General features: G+C 35.3%; 2 protein-coding genes across 2 annotated transcripts; both read right to left on the reverse strand.

Annotated features, from left to right (window-relative positions):
• Positions 1 to 91: 91 nt before the first annotated feature.
• LOC117632847 (probable glycosyltransferase At5g03795) lies at positions 92 to 3,481 on the reverse strand. The gene is made up of 5 exons (XM_034366448.1): positions 2,885 to 3,481; positions 2,093 to 2,379; positions 1,621 to 1,853; positions 683 to 840; positions 92 to 490 (listed from the first exon to the last, which is right to left on the reverse strand). The coding sequence occupies exons 1-5, from the start codon at positions 3,317 to 3,319 to the stop codon at positions 389 to 391; spliced, it is 1,215 nt and encodes a 404-aa protein (XP_034222339.1). The 5' UTR covers positions 3,320 to 3,481; the 3' UTR covers positions 92 to 388.
• Positions 3,482 to 4,510: 1,029 nt separating this feature from the next.
• Positions 4,511 to 7,210, reverse strand: LOC117631558 (uncharacterized tRNA/rRNA methyltransferase slr1673-like). Its single transcript, XM_034364787.1, has 4 exons — positions 6,848 to 7,210; positions 6,203 to 6,500; positions 5,370 to 5,420; positions 4,511 to 5,034 (listed from the first exon to the last, which is right to left on the reverse strand). The coding sequence occupies exons 1-4, from the start codon at positions 7,123 to 7,125 to the stop codon at positions 4,630 to 4,632; spliced, it is 1,032 nt and encodes a 343-aa protein (XP_034220678.1). The 5' UTR covers positions 7,126 to 7,210; the 3' UTR covers positions 4,511 to 4,629.
• Between the last annotated feature and the right edge of the window lie 15,412 nt (positions 7,211 to 22,622).

Here is a 22,622-nt window from a genome sequence, read left to right on the forward strand (position 1 = left end):
AGACTATGTCAAGATAATGCATATATCATTATAAATCACGCTCCCATTTGGTCAACTCATCAAAAAATGTAACCAGAACTGCAACTTATGCAACCCTAATTGCTTCATCCAATTCTAGAGGCAAATAGTGGTATAATACCTAGTCCAATAACAAAGAATATTCCTCTTGGTTTTCTATTAAAACAAGAAAGTACAGAACCAAACAATGATGATAGGTACAAAGAGGGAATATTCCCCATATAAAGAACGAACAAATAGTAAGATCGTTTGGTTACCTGTACTTTTAATTCCTTCATCAAAGATCATGGAGAAGGATGAGACTACTGTATGTGATTTACAAGCCTTCGATTTGCTAGCCAGAAAGTGTACAAAATGTTAACTGGCAAGATCAGTATTTGATAACATGGTGGCGCAACCAAAGATCGTACATGACCATGTGGAATGCATCATATTTGACGGGCGGTGAATTCCACTGGAAGTGCTGCTGGACCTGATAAAAGAACAAGTCACAAAAAGAATTTCTTACTAACCTCCAACTTCTATACTTTTGGTATAAGCAACGCTTAAAAACACGCCTTCACAAACAATCACAGACACCCACAAACGACATATGATGGAAACAGATTTATTACATAAAAATTGAAGTGCATAAGATTTTTTCAATTGTAAATGAAAGTTTTACCTTAACCAAGTTTTTGTGAAGTGTAAGAAACTCTGAATACGGTATATCCTTAAGACTTTGTTTAAGGTTATACACATCCTTCTCAGTAAGTATGACAGCAAATTTTCGCCAATCGAGAATGTCATTGAACGGCAGGTCATAGTAATTTGATAATATTACTGCAAGAAATCAAACCAATCAGCTGTAAACAATTATAAGGTCCTTGAATGGTATACATTACATCTCAAGCTAAAAGCAAAAGGACAAAGTCAGATGGGAAATTGAACTTCCATGTTTTGTCAATAGAAAAATTAATCACTAAGAATCCCCTCAAGTTACTGTCAATATGTACAGTCCTAAGAGAAAGTGCAACTGCACCCTAAAACCCTTTACTGGTTGAACAGTAGTCATTGATGAGTGGCATGAAAGATTAGACTCGACGCATACACCCATTAGATAAGCAAAGCAGCACTACATTGAACACAGACTTGAGGCATATACCCATTGAATAAAAATGAAATAGAAACAAAAATAAAGAGATATCTGCAAGGAGAGGCTGACTTAACTTGAAATCTCTGGTCAAAATTAAAAATATTTGAAGAAAAAAAGTTTTAAATATACATAGAGAGAGAGAGAGAGAGAGAGAGAGAGAGAGAGAGAGAGAGAGGCTGATAGAGAGATTGCTGGACATAAAAGCAGCAGCCAGAACAGAAGTTTGTAACCAAAGAAACAAAGAAGGGGAAAAGAAAAGATGAAAGATTCCTCAGGCGAAGGCAGTCTTTCTTCCCCATGGTATGGGAAAAATTGTCTTTTGCTGCTTCTTTTTTCCATCTCTATTTCTCTCTTTTTTCTAAAAATAATATGGTCACATGGCTTGATCATTGATTTTTACCATTCAAGCAAGGATAGAATATCAAATCATTGCAATTTGGAAGAAACAAGACGATTTGAATTCTTACCGGGAATACATCCATAATGGATTGAGTCAGTTATACGAGCGCTGTTAACCTGGGAACCGCCAGGACATATGCAGAACTTGGTGTTGTAAAATTTCTTTTGATATAACAAATTCCCTTCAGCCCTATTTATTCTGTTGTTCAATATGTAAAGTTCTGTGTCATTCTCCCATACTCGTGCCAGTATAACTCTAATTTTGGAGTTCCTATGACCGGCCCAAAAACCGAGGGTTGTCCTGCAAAGCATGCCTCCTATTAATTAATGAACTTATATTATTAGGCTAAATCTAGTTGCAACAAAGTGATAATTACCTTCCATTTGAACACACGTCTTAACATATAAAACAAATCATCGAATAGGTCAACCACCATGAACTATGGAAATTAATCCAAAAAGGGAGCAATACATAGTGCATGTGTAGTTCATTAAGTGATAACAGAATATATACAAGAAACTGATATTCTTCTATATTACCTGTTTTCCACATCATTTCCTCCAGCTGGAAGAGCAAATGGCTGGAGTACTTGAGGAAGGGCAACATCTTTGTGTGGAATGAACCCAACGTCATAGCTAGGGGAGCACACAACTCGAATCGAATTCTTTACAAGAAGTGGAAATCCTTCTGTTGCCCTCACCCCAACATCATGACACGTGACAAAGAAGTGGTCCGCACCCAGGGTTCGGTTCCAGTAAGGATACTTGAATATCAAGCTCTCCACATAGTCCCGAACAATCACAGTCATTTCGTCATAAGTTGTATTCTGAAAAATCATTATATACCAACATAGGAAAGGTCAAATTCAGAGTAAGAAGTTTGTCTTCTGCATTTAGGCATTACTATTCCCATTCAAGGTGAAGCAAACTTAGACTCTCAAATAATTACATCTGTTATAATAAAGTGGCATTGAAACAAAAACAAAATCCACCAATGGAGTTTACGTGTATTATGTTTAGTAGTCACAAACCACCAAATGCTTCGAAGCATTGGTACATAGAGACTAGAAAAACCAATAAGAACAGATGAAACTAATGGAAATCAGCAACAATAAAACCATGGGTCACTGCATAGTTCATCTCCACAGTTGCACTAGTTGTAGTTATATGTCCCTAGTAAAATTCAAAACTCATCCACACAAAAATTGAGACTTTGAGATATGTCAGATCCACAGCAACAGCAACAATGAAAAGCCCCATATAAAAAGCTCTACTTTCCCACAATTTTCTCAGCAACCATACAGTTCAAACAGAATCAGATAAACTTAATACCTTGCCTCGCATCTTGTGGCAGGATATAGGGATGAAGAAGAGGTGAGCTTGATCGGGATCGTCCGTACGGAACCGACTCTCTCTAATATTCTGGAAGAAGTAGCCCTCGCTGGCGTACTTGCCAGTGAGCTTCCTGGGCGTCTGGTAATACGTCTTTGGATCGCCGTCGGGGTATATGTAGACCTTGAATTTCGCTTCCATCTCGGCGAAATTCAACCGAAACACCTCCGGCGAGTGGTAGATATCGGAAAACTGCTCATTTGTATCGGCCGAGATGTGAATGGTGGGGGAGGAGGAGAAATGGACGGAATTGAGAGAGAAGTAGATGAAGGAAAGCAAAGTGAAGATGGCGAGAGTCAATAGCGATCCCTGTAAAGAGAACAACATCGGAGAAGACGACTGTGAGTGCGGTTGCGATTGCTTGCCCAAACTCATTTGCTCTCTCTCCACTCTCAAGTGGGAACAAGAAGCTCAGCTAAGCTAACGCCTGCCTTTGCTGCTGCTTCGATTTGGACTTTGGAGATTGATTTTTTCTTTTTTCTTTCTTCCTTTTGAGTAAAATCAATCAAGATTTGATTGTCAAGTGAGTCCATCAACCAAATTGAAGTTATAAGTTCCTGACAAATATAAATATTTTATTATTAAAAAAAAAAAGGGAAAAACTTTTGTTTGTTTTTTTGCTTTTTCATGGGGAATTAGAAAAGAAATGGTTGGACCCAAAGGAAGAAAATAAATAAATAAATAAATAAGCAGAAAAAGGGAAATTAGAAAATCTTTTTTTCTCTGTTTTTTTTGGGGAAAGTAAGAAATACTCTTTAGTAAATTGGTGGTTTAGGCAACACTAGTACTCAGTTTAGGGCCCACTAATTCCCAATTTGAGGTTTGGTATTTTTTTGGCAAAACAAATGTTTTGGTGTTTGCATCTTTTGGGGTGGTAAAATTGCATGATTCACTTTTTGGTGCTGGTTACTCTTGTCATAAGCTTTTTGATGTGTTTTGTTAACCCCCAAAAAAAAGGTGAATCATAGTGGAAAATGTTCCTACCATTCTAAAAATCTATCAAAGGAAGTTAAATTAATTTTTAAAACACATCTAATTGGCATTTGGTCTGTGAGAGAAGGTGCAAATTTAGGGTTATGATATATTCAGTAAGGGAATATTTTTGCTCATCACTTTCACCAAAGGTATACCATCATCACCATTCTCAACACTTAACAAGTGTTCCTGGACAAATACAAAGCAAATAGTTAACATAGTATGCCTATAAACACTTGTCGTGTTGAAAATAGTTTTGAGAATACATTTCGAGTTAAAGTAATGGGCAAAAATATTTCATTGGGAGTATGTGCTCTTTTTCTTGGTCCATTATGTTGATAAAATCTAGTATAAATATTCACATTTATAATTGAGTTGGGTCAAGACTCAATCAGAAAACATCAAGTTTGGTTGGAGCCTGAAAAGGCAATCCAAGATGGAAAGAACCAGGTTCCAAGTTGTCATGTTGAATGGACTATGCAACTATGCAACCCATTATAAAGTGATTCATTTATGTTATGGGCTTGTTGGCGGGCTTGAAATTATTAGTGATGTTATATACACCCAAAAGCATGATCACACCACACCCAGTAGATGGAGGTCTAAAACCCTCCTAATCTCTGAATATACATGACCCCTTCAGAAAAGGAAACCTCACAGTTTTGAGTGGGAGACTTGCACAGATATTGACCATCCCAAATTGTAAAGAATCACATTAAAGATTTATGGTTTTTAGGCTGTAACACATACAAGAAAATGCCACCTGCAACTGAAACATTGAGTGACTCAAACTCTCCTGCCATTGGAATGCTTACAAGCTCACATAGCCGTCGAGATTTCTCAGACAGCCCACTTCCTTCACTGCCCAAAACCAAGCTCAGCGGCACATCTGCAAAAGAATCTGCAAGCTTTTGAGAAAGGTGAGACACTGGCTTCAGTTTTTCATCGGTCCCCGGATGGCCAGCTAGCATCTTTATTTGGAATTTATTTTTCAGGGATTCAAGATGATTCCAGGTACCAGAAACAATAGGGAGCTGAAACGAGGCTCCTCGGCTAGCTCTAAGTGCCTTCTCATTGAATGGATCACAGCATCCAGGAAGAAGAAAAGCACCATTCTGTTGAATATTAGACATCTTTTAAAACATAAATTAAGAAAAATTGATCAAAGTACACAAGAAAGTGCAATAGATGCATCTTAAGATAGCATCAGAAAAAGGGAACAACAAGGAGTACGTATGATTCATCCTTGCTCCAGCTGTTTATTCAATGGATCTAGTTAAAATATGACGTCGGATTAAGATAACAGGCACATAAGCATATAGATTTGAGAGGTTCGGAAAAGCAAGAACATAGCATCTCAAAATAAAAGAAGAAATAACAACTTTTATAAAATAAAATAAAAGTCAATAAATAAACAGGAAAGAAGAGAGAATGAAATCAAAGGCCTTACCCATCCAAAAGCCCTAGCTGATCTGAGCAGCGTACCAAGGTTACCCGGATCCTGCAGTGAATGATTTTTTATTGATCACTGATACAATTGCCCATAAAGTTAATGAAATCAAATGCCTGAAATTACAACCAGTAGATTAAACAGCATCTCAGAACTAAGACATCACATTTACTTTTTCTTTTAAAGGAAAAAAATCAAGCAGCACGGGAAAACAAAATTTACCACAATCTCAGCAATTAATATATAAAGTACAGAGATGAGAGAAACTTAAAATGAAATTCATTCTTCCTTGCAACAATTAGATCGAAGAGATATAGTTTGCTGCAAAAATACAAGCGCATATTTTATTTATGATAGAAAAATATATCAAGTGATTGAGTTGCAAAATTTGTGACAAGAAAAAAGCTGTATCAGCAGAATGGCCATTACCAAATGCTTGGATAAAGCTGAATAGAAATGTGGCGCTGGGCTTTAATTTGTAGAACAAGAACGTAAAGAAACCACAGAATATGCCAAACCAATCAGGGAACTTCCACCCAAAGACCAAACAATTACAGCCCAATATTTAACTTTTAGATGACAAGTACAAGTTTTCAGAGAAAAACGATGCTGAATTTTTTTCGAAATTTCATTTTTGGGCACAGGGAAAACTTTCGCAAAATGCCATTGTTTTCTGACAGTTGCTTCAACACTAGGAATGCTTTACATGGCAGAAGACTAATCAGTATCCACACAGCCAAGAGGCGCATGATGCCATCTTTAAAATCAAAGGTGCAAGATTACAATACTTGAAAATTTGACAGGACCTAATGTTAGGTCAGTGAAAGAGTCACCTGGACGCCATCAAGGACTAGAACTCGATGGAGTGAGGGAAACCATGTCTTACAGTTTACCTCCTTTTCTTCAGAATCTATATCTGAAAAACTGGTAGGCATTCTCATTAGGGCAATTGCTTCAATAGATTCAGTTGATTGCATCCCCGAAAGTTTTTTCATCACAACAGAGCTCACTTCCACAATACGAACAGAGAAACCATCAATCCACTCAGGGACCTCAGCTTTTTCAAGTAGAAGCAAGCAATCTATTATAACAGTTTTCTCTTGCGATGACCTTTGGAACCTGTATATTTCCCTGAAAATGAAAACTTCATCATACATATTACCAGGTTTTATTATGTTTAGGAAAAACAAAATCAAAATCAAATGCAAGGAACACAGTTAGACGGCAATACAGTAGCAGTAACACAAAAAAAGGACAGAACTTTAGAACATTAAAATTAAACCTTCCCTCCAGTTCCATATGCAATTAATAAAGATTTCAACATTGGAATTTTATATTTTTCATCTTTCTCCAATTTCTCAGCAATCAAACAGGACAAGAAAAATAGCATATACCCATCTGAGTATTGTGCAAGTGAACTGATTATTGCAAAGAACCCACATAGATTCAAGTGGAAAAGAGAAGGATAAAGATGAAACCTGATAGGCGTAGCACCCACAACGAGAGCTGAACCATGACTGTGGCGATAAGATGAACTCTGTCGAAGCTTGTGGCAGTGTTTCACGAATGGGTTAGAGGTGCTTGTTATGGAGTTGACATGGGAAGGCAGAGGAAGCTTTACATCATAGTCTTCAAAGTTGCTCTGCCTCTGGGTATGGATTTGGCTTGGACCAACTGATAACTCTGAGTGCAAGTCCCAAACTTTGCGCTTTCTGGGGTGAATGGTTGACGCTGAGATGATGTTAGAGCATTGCATTTTTTTCTCCTTGCAAGTCTACTCACTTTCCTTTCGAATTCAGCTGAAGATTTCTTTTGGGCTAGGGTGGTAGAGGCCGGGTCCCTTGATGTTTTTGAAGAAGTGTTTTACAAAAGATAGTATTTTGAACTTCTATAAACGAGTTTTTTTTTTTTTTTTTTCTGTGAAGAAATCTACAATTAAACTTCAAAAAAATGAGTTTTATAACTTTTGAAAAATATATATATTCAAAAGTTCATAAACTTTTGAGGATCATTGGCGGCTAATTTTGTGAACAACGATAGAACATGTTGTTATTTATTTCAATTTAAACACATTATAAATGTATTATTTTATTCTCGAAGACGTTAGAGCATCTTCACTTCAATAGGGAGATGTAAATTCGAGAGTGTAAAGCCTCATCTACATCCTCTTTACACTAGTATGTAAATGTGATTTTTGGTACAATGTGGAAGATGCAATCTGAAAATGTAAATTTGATTCTTTGATATTAATTTTTTTTTTTTTTTTGGTGTTAACTTTTAAATGTGGCTGTACATTTGTTCTTAAGCCATTTGAAAATAATCCAGGTGACATTTTAAACACGGGAAAACAAAGAGAAACATAGAGATAAGAGATAAGGAAATAAGGAGGAAGAAGAAACTAGCGCAAAGAAAGAAGAAGGAAAAAAAATGCACGGAAAGGATAAACGCATGGAAAAAAAAAACATAGAGAGAAGAGAGAAGGAAAGGAAAGAATAAATGAAAAAGGAAAAGAAAAAGAATAGAGAGTTTGCTTGAATTAATAATCAAAAGGCATTTTAGGAATAATGGTGAGTGGAAAGATAGGTTTGTGCTTTTTCAAATTTACATGGTAAGTGGGGAAATAAGACAGTGACTAGAAATAGCAGCATTCTTATTTTATTTTTCCAAACAAATATACCTAAAGTATTTTATTTTTGAAAATTTGAATGTTTCACTTTTAAAGAATATGACTTTCTGACTGATGGTTATGTGACGGATCTTATGCTCCATTTGGATGAAAGAATTGCAAATTACATAAAATTCTAAAATGACGGAATTTAGATTTCCGTCATTTCAATTTTTGACAATTGAAAATTTCAGTGTTTGGATTTATGTACAAAATTTGAAAATTTCAATGCTTTGATAGCTCATGTAAATTGTAAATGACAGAAATTAAATATTTCAAAAGAAAAAAAAAACTGATAATCGACATAGAAGGTATTTCTCAAAGTATTTATATAAAAAAAACATATCGTTTGATGAACTAAATAACTCAACTTAAACAAACAGAGCATATTAGCAAACCAAATCACTCCCTACGTGCAATAAACATCAGCAACATACTCTCTCTCTCTCTCTCTCTCTCTCTCTCTATCTTTTCTCAATTGGGTGTGCCTTCAACATCTGAAATTGTTTGTCATTTTCTATCAGCCAAGCACATGCTTTGAGTTGTTCATTTTCACTAAGACCTGGTATTGCTTGTACTTCAGCATATACCTCTGTTGGATCAAGGTTCTTAGTATCAGCACGGATAAACTCTTCAAATGATAAAGCCATTCTAACAATCGAATCAGCAATAACATCTTTGACAACACCTCTTTTCTTTGTAGGAAGAATATCAGAAGAATTTGATGCACGATTTCTTCTTTTTTGACCATTTGCTGAAGTTGGTGAAATATCATCAATAACATGAATATCTTCTAAATCTTGTGTATCACCATCCAAATCAACATGATCAACTTTATTAGTAGGAGTCATAACCTCAGTTGCATCTACACCTGTTTCATCGTCCTCTTCAGTAGCTCTATCTTTGCCACACAAATCTACTATATCATCCCACTTTCCTATAACTTTAAATTGAAAACCTCTAGCATCGTCATGAGACTACCAAACAAATAATCAAAGTCAAATAAGAATCTTACAAGTATTTGTTAAAAACAGAAAGAAAAAAAAAAACACATGATTAAAAAAAAGGTAATGCTAGGCTGACCACATTTTAAAACCACATTGTGTACTACATCTCTAATAAAGATGGAGCCCACCAATACAAGGGGGCTAATCTCTGTTAGAGATGTGGACCACAATGTGGTATAAAAATGTGGTAAGCCTAGTATTTTCCTTTAAAAAAATAACTTTTAATATATTTACCTTCATGTATTCTTCCCAAACATGATCTTCATCTACACTTATCATCTTTTTTGTCGAATCCCAACTGAATCCACTTTGACTTAGTATGTCACTCACTACTCCATAGAACTTTTTTCATGACTTAATACGATTTCTAATATTATCAGCACTTATCTGGAGATTAAATTGTGCAACTAATATATTTGCAGGAGTATTGTAAGCAACTACCTTCCATCCACCATCTCCTTTGTGACCTTAGCTGCACTCCTCGCGAAGTATATCAGCTATTTAGGGTTCCATAGCTATATTCAACCGAAAATAGTTTTTGTCTTCTTCCTCAGGTTCAACTCCTTATTTGTCTTTCCTTTTGCCCAACTTTCCTTTGCAAGCCTCTTTTCCTCCAAATTCATTCATGACTTTAGCCCCTGCTAGTTCACTTCTGCACGTTTAAAATACAATTAGAAAGAAAACGAAGTAGAGAATCCCAACTTTGGACATCAGTAAGCATGACAACATGTGATAGAATAGTCAAGTACTTATAGAAACAAATAACTTAAGAAGTAATCACTACTACAAAAAGTGAAAAAGACGACCAGAAAACAACGACGGTCTAATTGAAAACCGTCGTGGTTTTTAAAAAGACGACGGTTCTAAAAACACCGTCGTGTTATACCACCTTAGACAACCAAAAATGAAGATTCAAATGGCTGTTCAAAAATAACGACGTACCTAATTAAACAACCGACGTCTATTTGAAACAGATTTCCGCAGTGTAAAATCAAAGCCAACAAAGAACGGCAGAAGTTATGAATCGACCGACGTAGAAAGTAAAGACGACGATTTCAATAAAAGCCGCCGTTTTTACTCATAAAATAACACGACGAGGTTTTCGTATAAGACGCCGTATAATTACAAACAAATCCACGGCTTTAAAATACAAAATATCGCCGTATTAAATTAATTTACAAAGATGGAGAATATAAATATATCGACGTCATTATCGTATAGTTCTACGACGTTATCATTAAATCGTACAATAAAATTTAACGTCGTATTTATTCATTTTATACGTCGTACATTTAATTTAAACCGTCGTCTTAATAAGAATTTTTGTTAACAATTTTTTTCTTTGATTTTCTTATCCTACGTCGGTAGATCTACTTAATGACAAGAATTGAAATAACCACGACGGTTTATATAGAAAACCGCCGACATAACCAGAATCTCCTGAGATCCCAAGGGTTACGAAATCTTACCAGATGGAACTCTGTTCCACATCATAATCTTAACAGATGACACAGATTTGCAATCAGAGAGACAATTTTTTGGAAGTTGATGATGTGTGTGCTTTTGTGTATCTACAAATATTATACCTAACGTCGTTGCAAATTTGCAATCAGAGAGACAATTTTCAACGACGGTTATATTATACCTAACGACGTTTAAAAAACAAATCAACGTCGCTCAACAAATATATTACGTCGTCTTAGTCTTACTTAAGACGACGAAAAACGTCGACAGTAATTCAAAAACAGTCGTTGTTTTTATACTCTTATTTTTTTTAAATCTGTCATCCAAAAAAGAAAATTTACATATTCCAGAACATTAATTTCCTTCATTTTAAATTTCTTTGATTTTCAGATTTCTTCATTCCAGCAAATCTAATCTTCAGATTTCCCTGAGAAGCGAACTTTCCTTCGACAGCGAGTGGAGGCCAGGCTTGCATCTCTTTTGATGGAAAGCAAGGAGTATTCAGAAGCACTAAGTGTCCTATATCAGGCTTGATCAAGGAAGTGAGAAGGCTAGTTGCAAGCTTCTTCTTGTGGACATAGATTTGATGCGAGTAAGCTCAATTTCTCTTTGAGAAAGACATCCAAATTATTGTCTTTGAGATGTGAGAGACAATGTCTCTGAGAGAGTAAGAACCTGGAACCCTAAATGTAAACCCAAAATGAATGAAAGCGACAAATTTATAGAATAAATTTTTAAAACCAACGGCGGTCCTTACAAAAAACCGCCGTTTAAATTGTACAATCAACGTCGGTAAAACCGACGTATATTAATAAAAATTGTACAGAAATCCACGTCGGTAAATTAATAAAAACGACGTGTTAAATAATATACCATGACGCGAGTTATTACTTATGTACTTTAATTTTTGAGTTTACTACGACGGTACCTACAACACTACTGTCGTATTTATTTACCACGTCCGAAGTTAAATTTACCGTCGTATTTTTAATTTATACGTCGTAGTTATATGTAACCGCCGTATTATTTTTTTGAAATGGTTTTATATATAAGCAACTTTTCGTCTACCTGACTTACACATGCACTGTTTCCAAACCCGATTAAAAATTTCAACTCCCAGAGAAAACTTTTCGTCTTTTTTCCTTGTCAGAGCACTGTCAGAGTATTTCATCGTCTTCCTCTCGTCTTCTTCGTCGTCTCTGAACTTAAAGATCGATCGTCTTCCTCTTGCTTTCATTGCACGCAATAGGTAAGCTTTCATTTTCACTATTTTGGTTACTGTTTTGCATGCTCATACGTTTTTGTTTGAAAAATCTTTTTACCTTTTTTCTGGCCAAAATCATTTTACTTCTTTCCAAGTTTGATAAAATATACAGACAAAGAGGGAAAGTTTTCAACTTTGAAGACAACTACCTCAACTAAATAAGACGACGGTAGCTTCTTATTTACGTGGTTAAATATGTAGACCACGACGGTTCGTCAGTCGTTCTAGCGTCGTCTGAAAATTGACAAAGTTGTTTTTAAAATTATAGTCTTTTTTTTATTTGCTTGTTTAATTGCAGGTTTGATTTCTCTGAACAATGGTTTTTGTTTTTCCCTAATTTGATAAAATATAAAGAAAAAGAAATTAGGGTTGGTATCTAATATAGACGACGGTATATCTATTGTTTTACGTCGTGTGAATGTTAATACCACGACGGTGTATTACTATTGACGTCGTGTGAACATAAATACCACGACGTTATATAAATAATGGTTTTAAACATTTATTACGTCTGAGATTATTTCATTGCGTCGTTTAAAATCATATCATACGTCGTATTTTATTAATAACCGTCGTTTGTGTTCTTAATCTTTTCCTGAAATATTTTCACTTGCAGTTTTGTCTGTTAAAATGGTTTCTCAACACAAAACTAAGGATTCTGGCTCCAAGAAAAATGGAGATAAGGAGCTTGGAATGGTAGCTCCTCAAGACAAGTCTTCGAAGGAGATGAAGTCTTCGAAGAGATGAAGTCTTCGAAGAAGATGAAGTTTGCTTCATCATCTGCTGAGACAGAAAGCCAGACAACAATCTCTGATGATTCAAAGACTGGTCGAGGTATGAGCACAATGCCTCGTGTTGTGAAGAGAAAGCTTCAGAAACTGAGGCCAATTGTTGAGTACAATAAAAGGGGGAAAGGTATTGGCCAAGCACATAGTGAAATGCAGTCGTACATTGGTGTCTTGGCACGCTCCAGAGTTCCACTTGTGGACAAGAAATGGTCCCAAATCCCCAAGGATATAAAGGAGCAGATATGGGAAGCAGTTGACATGGCTTTTGTCGTAGGTCAAGGGGGCAAGAACTCTGTTTTAGCTTCTGCTGCCAAGAAATGGAAGGATTTCAAGTCTACACTAACGAGGCATTATATCCTTCCATACACCAATGACAAGGAGAAATTAAGCCAACCCCCGGAAACATATAAATTCATAGAGAAAGCACAATGGGATGCCTTTGTAGCTTCAAGGCTTTCCAAAGATTTTGAGTCTGTGCATTCTCAACATGCACAGATTAGGGAGAAACTCGAGTACAATCATCGATTGTCTCGAAAAGGATATGCTGGATTGGAGGATCAATTGGAGGAAACCATGCCTGGGGTAGAAATTGATCGATCTACCTTATGGAAGAGAGCTAGACAGGACAAACATGGTAACATCCCCGATCCAAAGGTGGCAGAGAAAGCAAAATTAATTGTAAGCCTACTCACTCTGTTTTAAATTTTTATTAAANACATGGTAACATCCCGATCCAAAGGTGGCAGAGAAAGCAAAATTAATTGTAAGCCTACTCACTCTGTTTTAAATTTTTATTAAACTGTGAAAAATTCTTATTACGTCTTATGTTATATTTTTTCGTCGTGTGAATGATATTACCACGTCGAAACTTTTTAAAAAACGTCGTTAAAGGTCTAAATAGGAAAAACTACTCTGTTTTCTTTAATTATAGCATAAGACATCGGTGGTTCATTTCGCGTCGTGTGAATGATATTACCACGTCGAAACTTTTTAAAAAACGTCGTTAAAGGTCTAAATAGGAAAAACTACTCTGTTTTCTTTAATTATAGCATAAGGCGTCGGTGGTTCATTTCGCGTCGTGTGAATGATATTACCACGTCGAAACTTTTTAAAAAACGTCGTTAAAGGTCTAATTAGGAATCACTACCCTGTTTTCTGTAATTATAGCATAAGACGTCGATGGTTTATTGATTTCGTCGTTTTAAAAAACTAACCACGTCGGTATAACTACCGTCGTGATAAGTTATAATAACGTCGGTTTATATGTTATTGCGTTGTGTGAAATTATATAATACGTCGTTTGTATATAAATAACCGTCGTGTGTTTTTTGTTCTTACTTTTTTCTATATCTTTGTTTTAGGATGAATTGCAAAAACAAGTCTCGGAAGGCAAAGCCAGTGTACATGGCAGCAATGATGTGCTGACCATGGCTTTGGGCCCCGAGCATCCTGGCAGATTGAGAGGAGTAGGTGCTGGGATTTCCCAAAGGCAGTATTTCAATTTACCCAAACCACAGAGGGTTAGCTTTGACGACCGTTTGAAGGAGAGTTTAAGAGTTCTCCTTCAAGAAGAGACTAAAAAGATGGAGGCTAAGGCAAGGGAAGAGACCTTAAGGATGGAGGCTAGAACAAAACAATTGGTAGAGGCTGAGAGGGAGCATTTCCTGAGTCAGCTTTCCCAATTAATTCCCAATTTTGATCCAACCATGCTTAAAACAAGAATTAGCCAAAGCCCAAAAAATCCAATGTCTGACAAAGCTAGCTGCTCTGGAGGTGATGTGAGATCCCTACATGTTGAGGATGATACTGCCAAAATGGGGAAACATCGGGAAGATGAAGAGAAGGAAGAAGAAAAAAGAGATGAAGAGAAGGAAGAAGAAAAGGAGAAATAAGATGAAGAAAAGCATGACGACAAGGTATGTTCACATAACTTTGCCTTTTTTATTTGTTTTTCAAAATTTCAGGCGTCGATATTTTTCTTTAAACCGTCGTTTGTTTACAACTTAGACGGCGGAATTTTTTTAAGACGTAATAAAATATTCACCACGACGGTTTTTTCACCGTCGTTTAAATTCTTTTCAGACGACGTTTTATTCCTTAAACCGTCGTTTTTATTGAATTACCGCGTCATTTTTTTTATTTCTTTAAACAGGTTATTGAAGTTGGTGATTATTCAAATATGGAGGCGCCATCTTCTTTAAAAACCCTTTGTCGTTATGTGGAAACAACACTCCTGCCTGAGGATAAGATCCTGCAATTTACAATTGATAAGGAGGTGTTTGGTGGTGAACGCGATACCTTCCTCCTGCCTGAAGATATTACACAATTTGCAGGCATGGAAAAAATTGGAGCTACTGTGGTTGCTGTATATATGAGGTTTGTAATTCTAAAATAATACGTCGTTGGTTTATATATTGCGTCGTCTTAACTAACTAACCACGTCGTTAGTATGTACCGTCGTGATAAATATATTATAATGTCCTTTTCTATTTCAGTACGTCGTGTGAAATTTTATAATACGTCGTTTTGTTATACATAACCGTCGTGTGTTTTTTTTGTGCTGACTTGTTTATATTATTTTATGTATTTAGGTACTTACATGATGTTTTGAAAAAAGCAAATATGACCAGCATGGTTGGCTTTATCGACCCTGCTACAGTTAGTGCCAACTCTGGCACAATAGCTGACAGATCACGACTGGTAGCAGGTCAACTTCAGAAGACAGACGGTGAACAGATTTTCATGATGCCTTACAATCCAGGGTTAGTCTCCTTAACAGGATTTTGTTTTTATGATTTTCAATAAATGACAGCGTATAAACTAACCGCGTCGGTGTTTTATTTTATTGAGTCGTTTGAAACTACTAACCACGTCGGTAGTTATTTATCGTCGTGATAAATATATAATTTCGTCGATTGCTACTTTATTTCGTCGTGTGAAATATTATAATACGTCGTTTCTGTAAATAACCGTCGTTTTTATATTAATTTTGTGCAGCCGTCATTGGGTCTTGCTGATTGTTAGGGCAAAAAGGGAAACCGTCTATTTTCTGGATCCTCTGCCAGGTCATCGTGTGGTCGATGAAGAGGCGAAAAACATCGTGAACAGTGCCATAAAAATATATAATTCCCATATAGGCCGAGCAGGACGTAAAGCTGTAATTTGGAAAACTCTCTCAGGCACACCAAAGCAACCCAGCAGTATCGAATGCGGGTACTATGTGATGCGCTTCATGAGGGACATCATCAATGATCCTTCCTTGGGGTTTGAGAATAAGGTAAGAAGAAATTACCTTCATACATTTCACGTCTTTTTTTGTATTATCAGCGACGGTCATGTAAAATTACCGTCGTTGAATAGATATACTACGTCGGTTATGAAAAAAATCGTCGTCTGTGATTGAATTTCTTTTTATTTATAAACCCTAATAGTCATTGTTTATGCAGTATGCCAAGGGAAACCAGGAAGCTTCATACCCCCAAGAAGCTATTGATGAAGTCCGGAATGAATGAGCAGAGTTTGTTTGCCAAATTATTAAACAGGGGAATAATTGAACACTTGATATTTATGTATAATGTACAAATTTTGTCTATAATATATAATGTAAAAATTTGTTGAGGCTTTCTTAAATTAAAAGAAAAAAACAAACATACAAATTGGTTAACCGACGTGTAATACTTTTCCAACGACCTAATAAAGTCAAAAACCGTCGTATTTTGTTGTTTCGTTTTAAACAAATACGACGTAAAAGGATAGTTAGACGGCGTTCTTTGAACAATTGAGTCGTTTATGGTTTACAACATCTTCAATTTCTTAAGGGTTCAGGGTAGTAATTTGTAACGACAGCGGTTAAGTCGTGGAATATATATTTTACGTCGGTAGTTAAATAGCCGCCATGGTTTCTCATTTAAACGACGTCGTTTTAACAACTTAGTCGTCTATTACAATTTACAACGTCCACAATTTATTAACACCGGCGTGGTTTGTTGTTGTGATAAGAATATTTTATTATTTTTATATCAAAATATTCAAAATATTCAAAATAAATTTAAAATAAATCAGAAAAATGAAAAGTCAACTCCTATGAAGTCATTGATATATTTTCTTCCCCATAAACCTTGAAAAAAATTCATTTTGAATAACAAAAATTTAAAATGACAATCCAAAACAAAATTGTTTTAATGAGTCATAAAATCACTTCTAGTTTTATGGTTTAGGGTTTAGAGTCTAGGGTTTAGAGATTAGGGTTGTTATTTATTGGGGTTTATTTTTTAAGTATAATTTTTGGGTAGTATAGGGTATATATTAGGCTGTAAAACCATAAACCCTTTTATAAACTTAAAATTTTAAATTATATAATTTAGTTTTAAGGGTTTAGGTTATTAATTTTTAACGACGGTGGTTGAGTCGTGGAATATATATGTTACGTCGTGCAGTAAAATATCCGACATGGTTTCTTCTTTAAACGACGTCATTTTAATATGTAAGTCGTCTATTATAATTTACAACGCCTTCAATTTCTTAACCCCGGCGTGGTTTGTTGTTGTGATAAGTATATTTTATTATTTTTATATCAAAATATTCAAAATAAATTTAAAATAAATCAGAAAAATGCAAAGTCAACTCCTATGAAATCATTGATATATTTTATTCCCCCTAAACCTTGAAAAAATTCATTTTGAATAACAAAAGTTTAAAAAAGTCCTTCCAAAACAAAATTCTTTTGATGAGTCATAAAATCACTTAGAGTTTTATGGTTTAGGGTTTAGAGTCTAGGGTTTAGAGATTAGGGTTTTTATTTATTGGGGTTTATTTTTTAAGTATAATTTTTGGGTAGTCTAGGGTATATATTAGGCTGTAAAACCATAAACCCTTTTATAAACTTAATTTTTTAAATTGTATAATTTAGTTTTAAGGATTTAGGGTATTAATTTTTAACGACGGTGGTTGGGTCGTGGAATACATATTTTACGTCGTGCAGTAAAATATACGACATGGTTTCATATTTAAACGACGTCATTTTAATATGTAAGTTGTTTTATATAATTTACAGCGTCTTTAATTTCTTAAACCCGACGTGGTTTTTCAGTCGTCGTTATATAAAAATATTCAAAATAAATTTAAAATTAATCCGAAAAATGAAGCTTCAAAATAACGGCCTTACGTTCTTTTTCCGAAAAATGAAGTTTCCGTCGTGGAATATTAAATTTACGTCGGTCCTTGTAGAACTTTCGCTTTGGTTTTTCTTTCGACGTTTTAAAGCGCGCGCTCTCTAAAAATTTTCGCGCGACCTAAATTTTTTAGATTTGGCTCTTATTCTTATACTTCGAACCCTGAAACCTAAAATTTTCAGATTTCGCGCAACATAACATTTCGCTCTCTCACTTCTGCTCTAATTAAAAGTTGCACTCTCCAGGCTCCGTCGAATCTGTGAGCTCGTCCAACCTGTAAGTACAAACCCTATCTTCCCCTTGTAAATTCATTGAATGATATTAGGTTGTTTTGTTAAAGGGTTTTAGGTGTATGCTTTGCGATCTGTTAATAATGTGCTTATAGGTATGGGTTCATGGATTTTCTGTTTAATGGGTTCATGGATTACATTATCTGTTATGTTGAATTGGGAATGGATTTAATTTTGTCGGATCTTTTAATCACCCTATGTTATGTTGAATTGGGAATGGATTTATTGTTTTCATGCTTGGTTTCATGTATATGTTGGTTTCTTGCTTGGTTTCATGTATATGTTGGTTTCTTGCTTGGTTTCATGTATATGTGTTCTTATATGTTGTGTTCTTAATGGGTTTTGTGTTCTTGAAAATAAACTGAGACACGACGAATTTTTTGGCATACGACGACGATTACACGACGGTTTTTTTAAACTACCGTCGTTGTATTACTTATACACGACGGTTTTTTATAAACCGTCGTTTGTATTACTTATAATAGACGACGTCTGTTGAAAATCCGTCGTCTATATATGCCAAATACGCCTGCTTTTGTTTAAAACCCGTCGTCCCTATTGTGTATTACTTGCTATTAGATCTTTGTATAATCTGCTATAGTGATGGTCATTGCCTGTATTACTTGCTACAAGATGTCATGTGCGGACAACTCAAAATAGTGGAGTTTATTTACTTGCACATACCATGCAAGTTGCTAGTGCCAAGGATAAAAACCCAATTCTCTCAAATATGGGTTTCTATGGGGTCATTCAAGAAATTTGGGACCTTGACTACCAAAAGTTTACAATCCCAGTCTTTAGGTGTGATTGGATAGATAGTTCTGGTCTTGTAGTCGACGAACTTGGATTTACCCTTGTAGATTTGAGTAAAATTGGACATAGGAATGACCAATTTGTTTTGGCTTCTCAAGTCAAACAAATATTTTTTTTTGACGACCCGATGCATCGTGGTTGGTCGGTAGTGTTATCAATGCCTAATAGAGAATATAATGATGTTATTGGTGATGAAGTCTTAGGTGATGTGATAATTGAGTGTGAGCCATTTACTAGAGGGATGCCAAATGTTGACACATTTGATGAACTGGTGGGTGAGTTAGGTAGTCAAAATATTCGAGGTGGGTGTGAAGATATATGGATTGAATGATGCTTATGTAATTGGCAGTGTATGACATTAATTTTGTAATATATTGTAATGTCATTTCTTCACTTTCATTATACAGGTTTTGGCCACAAAACAATCAGTGCAAAAAATACTGGATCCAGATTACATCATTATATTCTGCATAAAAAACAACGTCTGTTCAAATAAAACACGACGTTATGGTTAACCATTTATTCAGCATATTTACCGACGTCTTAAAGCAACGTAACAATGAAGAACCACGACGCTATTGTGGAGCAATTATCCAGGATATCACGTCGGGGAAGGATTAAGAACCGCCATGTAATTCAAAATAACACGACTCCAATCCCATAATACCGACGTCTAAAAAACGAGATAAATTATCTGAACATTAATTTGGAACCGACGTTGTTTAATACGTGCGTCGTAAATAATGACGTTGTTTAGAAGTTCAACGTCGTCTACATTAATAAGTGCGTCGTGAGTAATGAATACATATAAATACAACGTCCACTATATAAATGCCACCGACGTTGTTTCGCATTTCAACGTCAACTACATAAATACATACGTCGTATATAATGACACTGACAACTATTTACACGTCATCTTTTTTAGAAAAATCGAAGTGGAAAATTTATTTCACGACGGTTATTTTTAAATAAGAGACGTAGTAGATTTCAATAACGTCGTCTTCTCATGTATTTAAAGATGTCATTTTTTTTCTTGTCGTGAAAATTATATTTAACGGCGTAGTGTTTTAGTTTTCGTCGTTGTATGTCTATCTTGCGGCCTTGTTCTTTCAATATGTGTCATATTTTTCCTTTTTAACGACGGTGATTTGTTTGAGTTGGTCGTCTATTCTCATCCTCGACAAATTTTTAAAACTTTAGCAGACTAAACACGTCTGTTTTTATTTGTTTTCGACGTTGTTTTATTTAACAACGTCTAATATTTATCGTCGTTGTTTGTTTCTGAAGATAGGACGTATAAATTTTGTAATACGACTCCCATATATTTGTAACCGACGTTGTTTCGTTTTTCAACGTCTACTCTATAAATACATACGTCGTAAATAATGACACTGACAACTATTTCCACGTCATCTTTTATAGAAAAATCGAAGTGGAAAATTTATTTTACGACGGCTGTTTTTATATAGGCGACGTAGTAGGATTAAATAACGTCGTCTTCTTATGTATTTAAAGACGTCATATTTTTTATTGTCGTGAAAATGATATTTAACGGCGTCTTATTTTAATTTTCGTCGTTGTATGTCTATCTTGCGGCCTTGTTCTGTTAATATGTGTCATATTTTTCCTTTTTTACGACGGTTTGTTTAGAGAGTTGGTCGTCTATTCTCATCCTCGACTGCTTTTTTAGTTCTTTTTGCAGTACAAAGACGTCGTTTTTTATTTGTTGATGACGTTGTATATGTTAACAACGACGGTGATTTAGCGTCGTGGTTTATGAGGGAAAAGATGACGGTGGATCCACGACCATTGAAAAATCGAATACACGACGGTGGTTTACCGTCGTCTTTTTGCTTTTTTGTAGTAGTGAATGATCATTTTGATTAACTTTTTCAACCGAAAAAAACAACCATGAAATACACGAAGCAAGAGAAACAAAGATCCAAGTGTGAACAATAAATCAAGAATTAATGATGCCTTGTTGCACTTGATAATTATGGAACATCTCTAATGCCAATGTGCCGCGAAAGTTTGTCTATTGATTAGTAACTTGAACACTTGCAATCCTATCATGAGCATTATTTGTATTTCCCTCCAATGTTGAATGATTTGATATGTCATGATCCACAAAAGCTAAAAATTACAAATCTTGAACTTCTAAAACAGGATCATCAGCTTGCTCAGTTCGAATAAAGTTATGCAATATAAAATATGCATTTATGATTCTAACTTGCGTTTTGATGTTGAAAAATGAAGGTGTACGTAATATACTCCATTGTTTCTTCAATAGTCCAAATGCTCTTTCAACTACATTCCTTGCAATTGAATGACGTAGATTAAATAACTCTTTGTAATTTTCAAGTCGATTGTTCCCACTCCATTCACTCAAGTGATATCTAGTTCCTCTATACGGTGCTAAAAACCCCGGTCCATTAGTATTACCGCATCCACAAGATAGTACTTATCTACAATAAGAAATTTTAAAAAGCAAATTAGATATAAATAGTTTGTATTGAAAAAAAGAAGAAAAGAATATCAATCTAATTTAAAACTAGTACTAAAAATTACCACTTGCAACATGAAATTGGTTGTTCCTACGTAAATCATATCGCAATATACGAGCATCAAATGCGGAGCCCTCCCATCAAGGTAATACATAAATAAATCTTAAATCTGGAGCACAAACCCCTAAAACATTAGTTGAGAGATCGCCCTTCCTATTTCGATATTGTGGTCTTTCTTCCATTAACACTGTTACCGGAAATGTCAGTTCCATCAAGTGCCCCAAGACAATTCTAAACATGAAATATAAAAAAGTATAAGTATGAAATTAAACTTGAGAATTTGATGCCTCAATTTCCATGATTTTTTCCGAGTGTCATTTAATAAATTCCAAGCTTAAGTTGCCAAAAAAGGGAATTGTCAATTTCTTCTATTAAATTCCTGACTTTTAGCTAAATTCCTAGTTATTTTCCCCCATCCAAACGAAGGGATAGAGCACTTCCATCAGTTAATCCACCCCAGGCAAAAGGCCCTCTAGGCCTCCAAAAGTGGCCCTGACATGGGGTCCACCAAGCCCGGGCAAGATCAATTCGAGCTCCTGCCAGTGGGCGGTGACGTCAATGAACAAAAGTAATTTCTTTTACCGTTGGCGCGTGACGTACACATGAGGCGTGAGCGCATCACGCCCGCCAATGGTAAAAAAAAAAAATTGAATTTTTTTTCCGATGGCGTCAGTGCCTGCTTTCCTCTAACGGCTAGAAGCCACATGGCACGACCTGGGGCATCCGATCAATTTTTTTCCTCCATCCAAAATAGAAAAAAATGGGAAGAAATGCAAAAAAATTCTGATGTTTTATTTATAAATACCTACAAATATTGTTTACTTTCCACACCAAATCTTCATAAAAATTCTTCTCATATCTTTATTTTCTACTATTAAATTCCATTTGTGTAAAAATACAAATGGTCTCTTCTATCGAACCCAAAGGCGTGTGGACAACTATGGAAGATGTTTTGTTGTGTGAGTGTTGGGTCCAAGTTGGTCATTGCCCGATCACGGAGAATGAGATGAAGTTATTTTATATATAGAGGAAAGTTCATGGAGTTCTCTCTTACTTGAAAATTTTATCCGAAATATAAGATGTGAATTTTATAGTTAATATATATGGACACGTGACAATCGAAAATCTTATCAAAAAATATAAATAAAATTAATCTCATGTGAATAGTGTTGCCCTTAGGTTACCATGACAATGGGTGGAAAAGCATTATAAAAAAATAGTCAC

The sequence above is a fragment of the Prunus dulcis genome, chromosome 6 (genome assembly GCF_902201215.1).
Source record: "Prunus dulcis chromosome 6, ALMONDv2, whole genome shotgun sequence".
Classification (NCBI taxonomy): Eukaryota; Viridiplantae; Streptophyta; class Magnoliopsida; order Rosales; family Rosaceae; genus Prunus; species Prunus dulcis.